At 40.7% G+C, this 12,067-nt stretch overlaps 1 protein-coding gene across 3 annotated transcripts; it reads left to right on the top strand.

Annotated features, from left to right (window-relative positions):
* Nucleotides 1-97: 97 nt before the first annotated feature.
* On the top strand, nucleotides 98-7,712 carry LOC139573404 (gastrula zinc finger protein XlCGF57.1-like). 3 transcript variants are annotated; one of them, XM_071396805.1, is made up of 4 exons: nucleotides 98-1,820; nucleotides 4,111-4,392; nucleotides 4,482-4,569; nucleotides 4,751-7,712. In XM_071396805.1, the coding sequence occupies exons 1-4, from the start codon at nucleotides 1,761-1,763 to the stop codon at nucleotides 6,196-6,198; spliced, it is 1,878 nt and encodes a 625-aa protein (XP_071252906.1). In that variant the 5' UTR covers nucleotides 98-1,760; the 3' UTR covers nucleotides 6,199-7,712. The 3 variants fall into 3 exon arrangements, with proteins under 3 accessions (XP_071252906.1, XP_071252907.1, XP_071252908.1); XM_071396806.1 differs by lacking the exon at nucleotides 98-1,820 and having other exon boundaries at nucleotides 4,259-4,392; nucleotides 4,457-4,625; XM_071396807.1 differs by lacking the exon at nucleotides 98-1,820 and having other exon boundaries at nucleotides 4,332-4,392; nucleotides 4,482-4,625.
* Nucleotides 7,713-12,067: the final 4,355 nt, after the last annotated feature.

The raw sequence follows: 12,067 nt of genomic DNA on the forward strand, positions 1-12,067 counted from the left end.
TCCACAACACAAATATTACAGTTATCAGACCTTTATCCCTGTAGCCATTTTATGAGTGGATAACATAACACACTAAACAATACATCGTTTTTTATTTCAGTTATTTGATATGAACTGTATGTTAACTTATATGGCTTTGTATTTTTTTGGGCTCTCTCGATTGGATGATTTTATCAGCCAGTGAGAGCTATGATTAGAACTTCATTATTTTGGAGGATTTGTCTTGTGACAAATGGAACAAGAAAACAATTACATTATGTGGAACAAAATATTGTATGGAAATTATGTCAGGTTATAATGGAGACAAAGGAAAGGGACAAAATATGTGAAAAGCTGCATCTTCCTGGTGAAAGATAACATTAATGAAAATGGTGTTTTACTTTCAAGGAGGGTGTGTTAATTTTTTGTTAGATGTTTTTTGCACTCTTAAGAAGGACATTTTCTTCGGTTTCTCATGAATCACTCCAAGATGAATCCCCCCATTATCTTGGAACAATCTGAATGGTGCTACTGGATACACTACACAAAACAACCATTAGACTACAAAATGATTGGTCATTCAGATAGATTTCTCATTTACATGTATTTAATCAAATATATAACAAAAATAACAGCTTTCTTGTTTAGTAGCATTGCTCCTAATTAAGGAAAATTGTAACACTATCTTCAGCTACCCTCGAGTCTGGTCACAAGCATTTTTATACTGGTTACATTTTTCTTGTATTTGTTTGTTTACGTGTTTTTTAACCCTTTTTTATTTTATTTTTACATTTTTTATTTACTCGTTTTTTTAAATTAGGAAACAGTGATGTACAGAAGATGGTTGCCTGCCAGACTCTTTGTCCTGGTGATGAGTAGGCGACAATATTAAAAGTCCAGGAAAGATGACACACATGGTTTTCTTGTGCATGTTTTCTTTGAAGTGGAATAAGAGAGACGTCGGTTGAGGAAGACTAATTATATTCAATTCATGTCAGTTCAACACATATCATTGAAATCGCGTCCAATTCCTTGGTTGAAGACCATTTTATCCTGTTACGTCATCGGTGGGGGAAGACTATAGGCGTTCGAAAATTCGCCCTGGTTATCTCCATTTCAGAGCGCAGAATAACTGATGAATTTACGAACGCTCAACACCCGTTGAATAGGGCCGGTGTCAGCAAACGGATTAAAAAAACTTACTTCAGTTGTTGCCAGCAGCACAGTTACAGTCACCAACGCTCTGGATAACATGAAAACCGCATAACCAGCTCTGCTAGGGCAAGTAAAATGGCCAGAGTGAGGTGTTCTCTTATTTGTTTGGAAGTAACTAGCTAACGTTAGCCAGTTAATTTGGGTGCTTGACTGCCGTTGTGAGGTCAGAAGGCTCGGATCAACCCTACTCCTCAGCCAGAGCGTCCAGTGTGCGCTCTAAACGCTCCGACAGTGAAACGCTCTGAATTTACTAAAGGGCAATATGACAGTTAAATAATGAATAAAATTAACAAAAAAATATACAAATATTCTGAATTTACATACGCCCTCCAGAGTGCAATACGAACGCACCCTATAATGCACTCCTGGTCTGCAATGCAAACCGATAGGCTATTTAATTTCTGAATTGGTTACAATTAGGTTAAGGGTCAGATTTTGATTATATTGGCTCATTGTTTTCAGGTCAGTAGGTACCCACACTTTTCTGCGAGTGTCCCTTTTAAAATCCTCATCAATCAGCAGACTAAATCTTTCTACATGATTACCTGATTGGTCAGTTTACACCCATGCCAAGGAAGTGCAAACAGAGTTCTTCCGGTCACTGTGTTTGGTTTGAATCGAAGAAGGTAAGTGAAGTTATTTTCCCTGTGAATGTTTTGTGTGTAAAAAAATGTTTACTCACATCGTTGATGTCTTTATAACAAAGTTAAACGTTAGGTGGGTGACCATTGTCAATTGTAGCTAAATAAGCAAAGTAGGAAGCTGCGTAATTTGGTTTATGCAAGTTTCACCAAAACCACGCCACGTGATATGTTTTTGTAGCTGGCTCACGCCGTTTTCAACAAAAAAGACCACATCTTCTAACTAGATTCTAGACACCTTTAACCGTAACTTCAATTAAACGCCGTTTGAAATAGCTGCTTGTCCCTTTCTAATAACCGGGCAACGGCACACATGTCAGCAAATAAACGTCAGGTCTAAATTAGTTGTTTAAACTAGGTAACGTTAAACAATTCATGTTAACCACTTAATGTTTTGATTTGTTGAGTTTAAATTATTCAGTAATGACTTACTGGCGTTTATATCGCCAGAAAGAAACTGCTAGTCCATATCTCTAGATATCGGGTGATCGCCCTCTAGTGGAGAAAGTAATAACTGCAGAAAATGTATTTTCAAAAAAATTCAGTCAATGAATTTGTTAAAATTTTAATAGGCATTCTAAGGCAAAAGAAACCTTAGTGTGTAAGTGATAACACTTTAGTTCAGGAAATTGATTAAAATGCTGGAAGTGAACGCTGGAATCAAACAATTATCTATGCAATGCTGTGTGCATTAAGAAAAGACACTGAACATGCAACCATTTCTAAGATTTTACTGAGTTAAGGAAATCGGTCAATTGAAATAGATTCATTGGGCCCTAATCTATGAATTTCACATGACTGGGAATACAGATATTTGTCTGTTGGTCACATACACCGCCCTAACATACAAAAAAAAAATTGATCAGAAAACCAGTCTATTTGGTGTTACCACCATTTGCCTCATGCAGTGCGACACACCACCTTCGTATAGAGTTGATCAGGCTGTTGATTGTGGAATGTTGTCCCACTCGTCTTCAATGGCTGTGTGAAGTTGCTGGATATTGGGGGGGAACTGGAACACGCTGTCGTACACAAGGATCCAGATCGTCCCAAACAGGCTCAATGGTTGACATGTCTGGTGAGTATGCAGGCCATGGAAGAACTGGGACATTTTCAGCTTCTAGGAATTGTGTACAGATCCTTACGTCATGGGGCCGTGCAGAAACATGAGGTGAATGTGGCGGATGAATGGCACGACAACATGCCTCAGGATATTGTCACGGTATCTCTGTGCATTCAAGTTGCCAAGGATAAAATGCAGTTGTGTTCATTGTCTGTAGCTTATGCCTGCCCATGCCATAACCCCACCGCCACCATGGGGCACGTTGACATCGGCAAACCGCTCGCCCACACGCCCGGTACAGTTGAAACCAATATCACTCTCCCTCAACTTGACACAAAACAATGCCACGTATGACACAACTGCACCTTTTAGTGGCATTTTATTGTCCCCTGCACAAGGTACACCTGTGTAATGATCATGTGTATGGTCCCATGTGGCTCAGTTGGTTGAGCAGGGTGCTTTCAACACCAGGGTTGTGGGCTCAATTCCCACGGGGGACCAGTACGGAGAAAAAAAACTATGAAATGTATGCACTCATGACTAATTCGCTCTGGATAGGTGTCTGCTAAATGACTAAAATGTAAATGTAATCATGCTGTTTAATCAGCTTCTTGATGTGCCACACCTGTCAGGTGGATGGATTATCTTGGCAAAGGAGGAATGCTCACTAACAGGGATGTAAACAAATTTGTGCAATTTGAGAAATAAGCTTTTTGTACATATGCAAAATTTGTGGTCTGTTTTAGCTCATGAAACATAGGACCAACACTTTTGCGTTTTATATTTTTGTTCAGTGTAGATGCCTTGCTCAAATAGAATACTGTCTCTAATAATGGCCTATTATGTAGAGTGATTTAATAAAATAAATGCCTGTGCCAATTTAAGACGACTAGTCTTGTTAGTTGAGTGATTCAAATTTTGGCTAATAATGCAGAATTGTGTGTAATCATCATTGCTTAGCAGCCTAAGTCTGCAGTGTTTGTGTGTGTGTATAGGCTGTTTTGGTCCCGGATACTCTTTTCATGGCACTTTGATACAAAGTGATTTTCATAGCGGGTAAGGAGAGCATTTTCCTAACCTTAACCACAGTCTCCTAACCTGCTACAAAAATGTCGAAGTGCCATGAGAAGAGTTTCCCTTACGGTTCCTGACCTAGTCTAGCTTGTCTTGGTTAAAGAGCATCAGCCGGAAACTGCTTCTCTTTTTACTCAGAATGCCAGTAAGGAGGATATTAGAGGCACTTTAGTCAACAAGATGAAGATCAAACAACGTTCAAAAACTAAACTACTGCACAAAAAAACCATGGGGACTAAACGCCATGGAAACCTGGGTATAACACAAACAGAACATGACCCACAGTCAGGTGATGACTCCACCGGCAGAGATGAATCAGATTGTACCCAAGCCCTCTCGAAGAGCACCAGTTCAAATCATCATTCAGATTCTAGTCCACTCCACAAGGATCCTGTGGTAGTGCTAACCAGGTTGGCTGAGGTAAGTAGGATTAGTGTTTTCTGATGTGTAGTATTGTGGCAAGATTGTTAATGCATACTTGTAGTTTCTGTATCTTTCTAATCCATAAGGTGGTGGTTAAGACACTTCTGAGAGATATTAAAGTGTGTTTGGTGAAGGAGGAGGCGGATGTCAGGAGGGATGAAGACAACCATGGAGGCAGGACATACTGTTTAACATACTCCAGTCTACTCCCAACAGTGCAGTTTAAATGGGTGATGGTTATTGGAACATTCATATTAATATCGGCAAGGACTATTGAATGAGGGAAATTACATTTGTCATTTTTTTCTCCCCTCTTATCGTACCCATCTCTTCTCCCTCTATCCCTCACTCTCAGGTTCTCCTCAGTTCTTTCCTTGTCCACACTGCACCATCTCCTTTACTGACTGTTACTTCCTGGAGAACCACATCAAGACCAAACACCAGAAGCAGTACCTGGCCATGTTGAAAAGCCAAGTCTCAAAGAGTAAAAGAGTGTACGGCCCCACACACAGCTGTGCCCACTGTAGCTGCATGTTCCATACACCACGACAGCTAGACATCCACACCCGCCAGGCCCACCCCTCTGCCCGTCCCCAGAAACCTGCCACTCCCCGGAGAACTGGCCGTCCCCACAGGGTTCAGGAGAAATTCCACACCTGCCCACAGTGTTCCCGCAGATTCAAGTACCTGGGCAGCCTGCTGAAGCACTGCAAGAGTTTGCACAAAATGGCCGTTGTTCTCACCAATGGACACATCAGTTGCGCAGACTGTGAGAAGAGCTTTGAGAATTGCTGGGGCCTGGGGCCTCACCGGTGTCATGAACCAGAGGGCAATAAACCTAAGGACGCTAAACAGATGGTCATTAAGGAAGTCGGCTTCCAATGCTTAGATTGTGGCAAGATCCTCACTACTCCTACAAGCCTGAACACTCACATGCGCATCCACACTGGAGAAAAGCCTTATGTCTGCAAGGAGTGCGGCAAGCGCTTCTCAGATACCAGCGCTTACCGTTATCACTTGTTAATACACAATGGGGTCAAGCCATTCAAATGTCAGGACTGCGGGAAAGCTTTCAAACAGAAGTCGCTCCTCAGGAAGCACATGACTGTTCACTCTGGTGAGAGGAAGTACTCCTGCTCCCAATGCGACAGGCAGTTTGCATACAGGGAGAGTCTGAAGCTTCACCTGCGCACACACTCAGGGGAGAGACCTTTCAAATGTACTGTGTGTGGTAAAGACTTTGCTGACAAAGGTTATCTGAAGACGCATCTGAAGATCCACAACAACCAGAAAAACTACCATTGTGGGGTTTGTGGGCAGAAGTTCATAAGGATTGGGGTGCTGAACATACACCTGCGCTCACACACCGGTGAGAGGCCTTACCACTGCACAGTGTGTGACAAGCAGTTTACCCGACTCGACCACCTGAAGAACCACCAGCGCACTCACACAGGTGAGAAACCATACACCTGTACCGAGTGCGGTAAAAGCTTCACTCAGTCTGGAGATCTGACCAAACACAAGCGCCTCCACACTGGGGAGAGGCCGTTTGAATGTTCTGAATGCCACAAACGCTTTATCTGCTCTGCTTCTCTGACCCTGCACATGAGGACCCACACTCACCGTGACGTAAAGCCATACTCCTGCCAAGAGTGTGGGAAGAGCTTTTATGAACAGAGTCATGTGAACGGCCACATGAAAATACACAAGGGGAAACGTTATTCCTGCCCCCACTGCTTTATCAGCTTTGCTCGCAAGTCCAACCTCTCCAAACACCTGCTTAGACGTCATAAACCTAAATGATAATGATGTATATTAACATAACACCTTTTATGAAACTCCGTTACTCTTATGAATTAAATGGAGGGGAGTCTGATCTCTTTAGTCAGTGATGGATGTGACAACTTTTCTACCCTGTTTATGGGTACGCCACAATATTTTAGCAATGTCTTGGGGTATGATATCTCACTCATTATCCACGATTCATTCAGGACTATCCGTTATCATGGTAGCATCCAAAAAGTTTGTAGAGTAATAATCTACACTTGACTACTACACAAAAAGGAATTTGTACCAATATTTTTTGTCCCCTAAAATAGTCCCGTCCCCCCCCATGTTCAAAAAGTGGTGTAATTTCTAAACGGTTCATATGGATAAAAATACTAATTAAAGCTGACAGTCTGCACTTTAACCTAATAATCATTGTATCATTTCAAAAACTAAGTGCTGTAGGTACAGAGCCAAAAGAACAAAACAAAAATTCACTGTCCCAATACTTTTGGAGCTCAGTGTACATTAGGTTGTTACTTTTATTGCTCTTTTGTTTTATGGTTGTTTGTTTAACCAGTTCAATGTAATCTACATAATCCCCAAAAGTAATTATCACGAGGGCCATAAATGATAACTAGTAATGTTGCATACTCAAAAAAAGGTAATCTCACTAATAGTGAAAAAATAGTTAAATTGCTGAGGTGGTCAGTTTTGAGAACACTAGCTCAAGTACACAGTACAAATATGAGATGTTATGTATTTTCTTTTCAACAAAATTGTATGAATAATGCTTGAAATGACTTGTGTGCTTTCTAAATCTAGCATAAATAAATTACAAAATGACACTAAGATTTCACCTCATAACTGTAAATTACATATTTGTATGTTTAGTGTTAGAGAAAGTGCATATTTTCTACAGGTTTCTCTTGATCAAAATGTTTGCCCCCATCGCTGTGGAAGTTTCAGAGCTCTAGTTTGGCTTCATGAACTCGTTAGGAACTCCATCTCATGTTAATCTTTTTTGTTTAAAATCTATTAATTGTTTTAGATTATTGGCTATAAATCTATCTCTGAATGTGCTACTGTAATGAAACCACTGTCCTGCTGCGCTATGATGTAAGGATGGCAAAGCATGTGCTTTGTCAGTAGTTGTGATATAGGGTTCAGCCAGGAGTTGGACAGTCGGAAGAGCGATTTGAAATGGTAGAAGGGACATCCCAGCTTCAAATGGTGTAAGATTTCACATCATATGTCACGCAGGGTCGGGACTGGTACCAGAACCACACAGGTCCCCTTACAAGGGACCTTATGTCTAAGAGGTTATAAACAGTTGTTTATTTCATTTTTTTATTTGCTCAGATGGTTTCATGACTGATTGTCCTGATGATCAGTAGGTGATAATAAATTCAGAAAGATCGTCAGGTTTTTTTGCTTTGTGTTTGTAGTGTATTCCTTGATTTGGAACAAGAGGAGAATTAATGTAAAGGTAACTCCACTACTATTGTTATAAACATGCCATTTTATTAAAGTTAATTACGTAGACACCACATGATTTGTTTCAGTCCAGAAGCCATTGCTTTTTTGTTTTCTTTGATCTTTTAACTGGGCAAGTCAGTAAAAAAAATCGTATTTTACATTGATGGCCAAACTCTCTCCTAACCCGAACGATGCTGGCCAATTGTGCGCCGCCCTATGGGACTCCCGCTCACGGCCGGTTGTGATACAGCCTGGGATCGAACCAGGATCTGTAGTGACTTATCTCTAGCACTGAGATGCAGTGCGCCACTCGGGAACTCTGCACTGGTTGTGATTTTTATTACATTACCAAACATTTGAACATGGTTGACAAGCATGTAGTATTCTTTCTCTGTGTGCATATACAGTGCATTCAGGAAAGTATTCGGACTCACTTTTTCCACATTTACTTTACAGCCTTATTATAAAATGGCTGAAATAGTTTTTCCTTAATTTAAACACAATACCCCATAACGACAAAGCAAAACAAGGTTTTTAGAAATGTTTGAAATTAAAAAAAAAAAAAAATGAAATCACATTTACATAAGTATTAAGACCCTTTACTCAGTACTTTGTTGAAGCATCTTTGGCAGTGATTACAGCCTCGAGTCTTCTTGGGTATGATGCTACAAGTTTGGCATATGTATTTTGGGAGTTTCTCCCATTCTTCTCTGCAGATCCTCTCAAGCTGTGTCCGGTTGTTTGGAGCGCATTGTTGCACAGCTATTTTTAGGTCTCCAGAGATGTTTGGTCAGGTTCAAGTCCGGGCTCCTGCCGGGCCACTCAAGGACATTCAGAGACTTGTCGCGAAACCACTCTTGTCTTGGCTGTGCACTTAGGGTTGCTACAGACATTTTTTGGTACCCTTTCCCAGATCTGTGCCTTGACCTAATCCTGTCCGAACTCTATGGACAATTCCTTCAACATCAGGGCTTGGTTTTTGCTCTGACATGCACTGTCAACTGTGGGACCTTATATAAATCAAATACAATTTTATTGGTCACACACATGGTTAGCAGATATTGTGAGTGTCGCAAAATTCTTGTGCTTCTAGTTCCAACAGTGTAGCAATATCTAACAAGTAATCTAACAATTCCACAACTTCCTAATACACACAAATCTAACTAAAGGGGTGGAATAAGAATATGTACATAAAAATATATGGCTGGGCAATGACCAACCGGAAAACACTAGATGCAATAGATGGTATAAAATACAGCATATACAGTTGAAGTCGGAAGTTTACATACACTTAGGCTGGAGTCATTAAAACTCATTTTTCAAACGCTCCACAATTTTCTTGTCAACAAACTAGTTTTGGCAAGTAGGTTAGGACATCTACTTTGTGCATGACAAGTAATTTTTCCAACAATTGTTTACAGATTATTTCACTTATAATTCACTGTATCACAATTCCAGTGGATCAGAAGTTCACATACACTAAGTTGACTGTGCCTTTTAAAGAGCTTGGAAAATGTCAGAAAATTATGTCATGGCTTTAGAAGCTTTTGATAGGCTAATTGACATCATTTGAGGTGTACCTGTGGATGTATTTCAAGGCCTACCTTCAAACTCAGTGCCTCTTTGCTTGACATCATGGAAAAATCTAAATAAATCAGCAAAGACCTCAGAAAAAAATTGTAGGCCTCCACATGTCTGGTTCATCCTTGGGAGCAATTTCCAAACACCTGAAGGTACCACGTTCATTTGTTCAAACAATAGTATGCAAGTATAAACACCATGGGACCACGCAGCCGTCATACCGCTCAGGAAGGAGACGCATTCTGTCTCCTAGAGATGAACGTACTTTGGTGCGAAAAGTGCAAATCAATCCCAGAACAACAGCAAAGGAACTTGTGAAGATGCTGGAGGAAACAGGTACAAAAATATCTATATCCACAGTAAAATGAGTCCTATATCATCATAACCTGAAAGGCCGCTCAGCAAGGAGGAAGCATCTGCTCCAAAACCGCCATAAAAAAGCCAGACTACGGTTTGCAACTGCACATGGGGACAAAGATTGTACTTTTTGGAAAAATGTCCTCTGGTCTGATGAAACAAAAATAGAACTGTTTGGCCATAATGACCATTGTTATGTTTGGAGGAAAAAGAGGGAAGCTTGCAAGCCGAAGAACACCATCCCAACCGTGAAGCACGGGGGTGGCAGCATCATGTTGTGGGGGTGCTTTGCTGCAGGAGGGACTGGTGCACTTCACAAAATAGATGGCATCATGAGGGAGGAAAATTGTGGACATATTGAAGCAACATCTCAAGGCATCAGTCAGGAAGTTAAAGCTTGGTCGCAAATGGGTCTTCTAAATGGACAATGACCCCAAGCATACTTCCAAAGTTGTGGCAAAATGGCTTAAGGAAAACAAAGCCCTGACCTAAATCCCATAGAAAGTTTGTGGGCAGAACTGAAAAAGCGTGTGCGAGCAAGGAGGCCTACAAACCTGACGCCATTACACCAGGTCTGTCAGGGGGAATGGGCCAACTTTCACTCAACTTATTGTGGGAACCTTGTGGAAGGCTACCTGAAATGTTTGACCCAAGTTAAACAATTTAAAGGCAATGCTACCAAATACTAATTGAGTGTATGTAAAATTCTGACCCCCTTTGAATGTGATGAAAGAAATAAAAGCTGAAATAAATCATTCTCTCTACTATTATTCTGACATTTAACATTCTTAAAATAAAGTGGTGAAGTGGTAAACTGACCTAAGACAGGACATTTTTACTAGGATAAAATGTCAGTATTTGTGAAAAGCTGAGTTTAAATGTATTTGGCTAAGGTGTATGTAAACTTCCGACTTCAACTGTACATCTGGGATGAGTAGTGCAAGATATGTAAACATCATTATTAGGGTTGCAAAGGGTCGGAAACTTTCCAGAAGTTTTCCGGAAATTTTCCATGGGAAGTTAAGCCCAGGAATTTGGGGAATTTTGCTTAAATTCGTCAAAAAGGTAAGCTTATAACTGTGAACCTTTTTTTGTGGGATACACATAAGGCAATTATAGGTCTTGTGGCATATTTTGATTCAACTATCCCCAATTCAATGGAATGACAACCCTCTGCATGCACAGTGTATTCTTCCATCACATGTGCAGTGCACTCTTCCATCACATGTACAGCTGATCCTCAAGATCTTGCACACTAATGAGATGCTATTGAGCCCACACTACTACACTGTCTGAGCCAAGGACTACATGCTTTCTGGTAAGTTTTGATTACAATACTGGGTGGGGTGAATATATTTTATATGACATACATGATTTTTTGTTAATAACTAGTAAATAGTAGCCTACAGCAAAGTGTGTTCATATAATTTCTAACTTGTTAACAATTTCTGCTAGTTAGTTTTTGCTACCATGTGGGTTGTTTAATCTAACTGCTTAACTATTTATCTGTACATGGAATTGTATTTTTTTAATTCATTTTTTCTCATCTTTACAAGAAAATGCCACGGGCACTATCTGATGTGTGGAGACATTTCACTGCAGCTAATGTAGAAGGAAAAGCTGTGTACATTTGCAAATACTGTGACAAATCATATGTGAATAATGCATCAAAGATGCAGAATCATCTGGCCAAGTGCATAAAGTTCCCTCAGCGATCACAACAAGCAAACTCTGACAAAAGTCCCTCTACTTCTAGTCGAGGTGAAAATGATAAATCAGACACCTTATCAATAGCAACAGCTCATGGTCCTCCTGGAATCAGAAGTTTTTTTTGTACTCAATGGAGGTACGTAGTCAGATAAATGCTGATTAATGTCTTGCTCGAGCTCTGTATGCAACTGGTTCACCTCTGATGCTCACAGGCAATGTGTATTGGAAGAGATTTCTGAATGTTCTTCACCCAGCATACACCCCTCCAACCAGAGTTCAGGTGAAGGTCAAGCAAATCATAGAGAAAGCAGACTGTGTAGCAATCATCTCTGATGGGTGGTTGAATGTTCGTGGCAAGGAATAGTTAGCTATATCATCTCCCCTCAACCAGTATTCTACAAGAGCACAGACACAAGCGACAACAGACACACTGGTCTCTACATTGCAGATGAGCTGAAGGCAGTCATCATTGACCTTGGATCACAGAAGGTATTTGCACTGGTAACAGACAATGCTGCAAACATGGAGGCCGCTTTGTCTAAAGTTGAGGAGTCCTACCCTCACATCACACCCATTGGCTGTGCTGCTCATGCATTGAATCTGCTCCTCAAGGACATCGTGGTACTGAAAACAATGGATACACTCTACAAGAGAGCCAGGGAAATGGTTAGGTATGTGAAGGGTCATCAAGTTACAGCAGCAATCTACCTCACCAAGCAAAGTGAGAAGAATAAGAGCACCACATTGATGTTGTCCAGCAACACCCGTTGGTGTGGTG

The sequence above is a fragment of the Salvelinus alpinus genome, chromosome 4 (assembly GCF_045679555.1).
Source record: "Salvelinus alpinus chromosome 4, SLU_Salpinus.1, whole genome shotgun sequence".
In the NCBI taxonomy this organism is placed as follows: domain Eukaryota; kingdom Metazoa; phylum Chordata; class Actinopteri; order Salmoniformes; family Salmonidae; genus Salvelinus; species Salvelinus alpinus.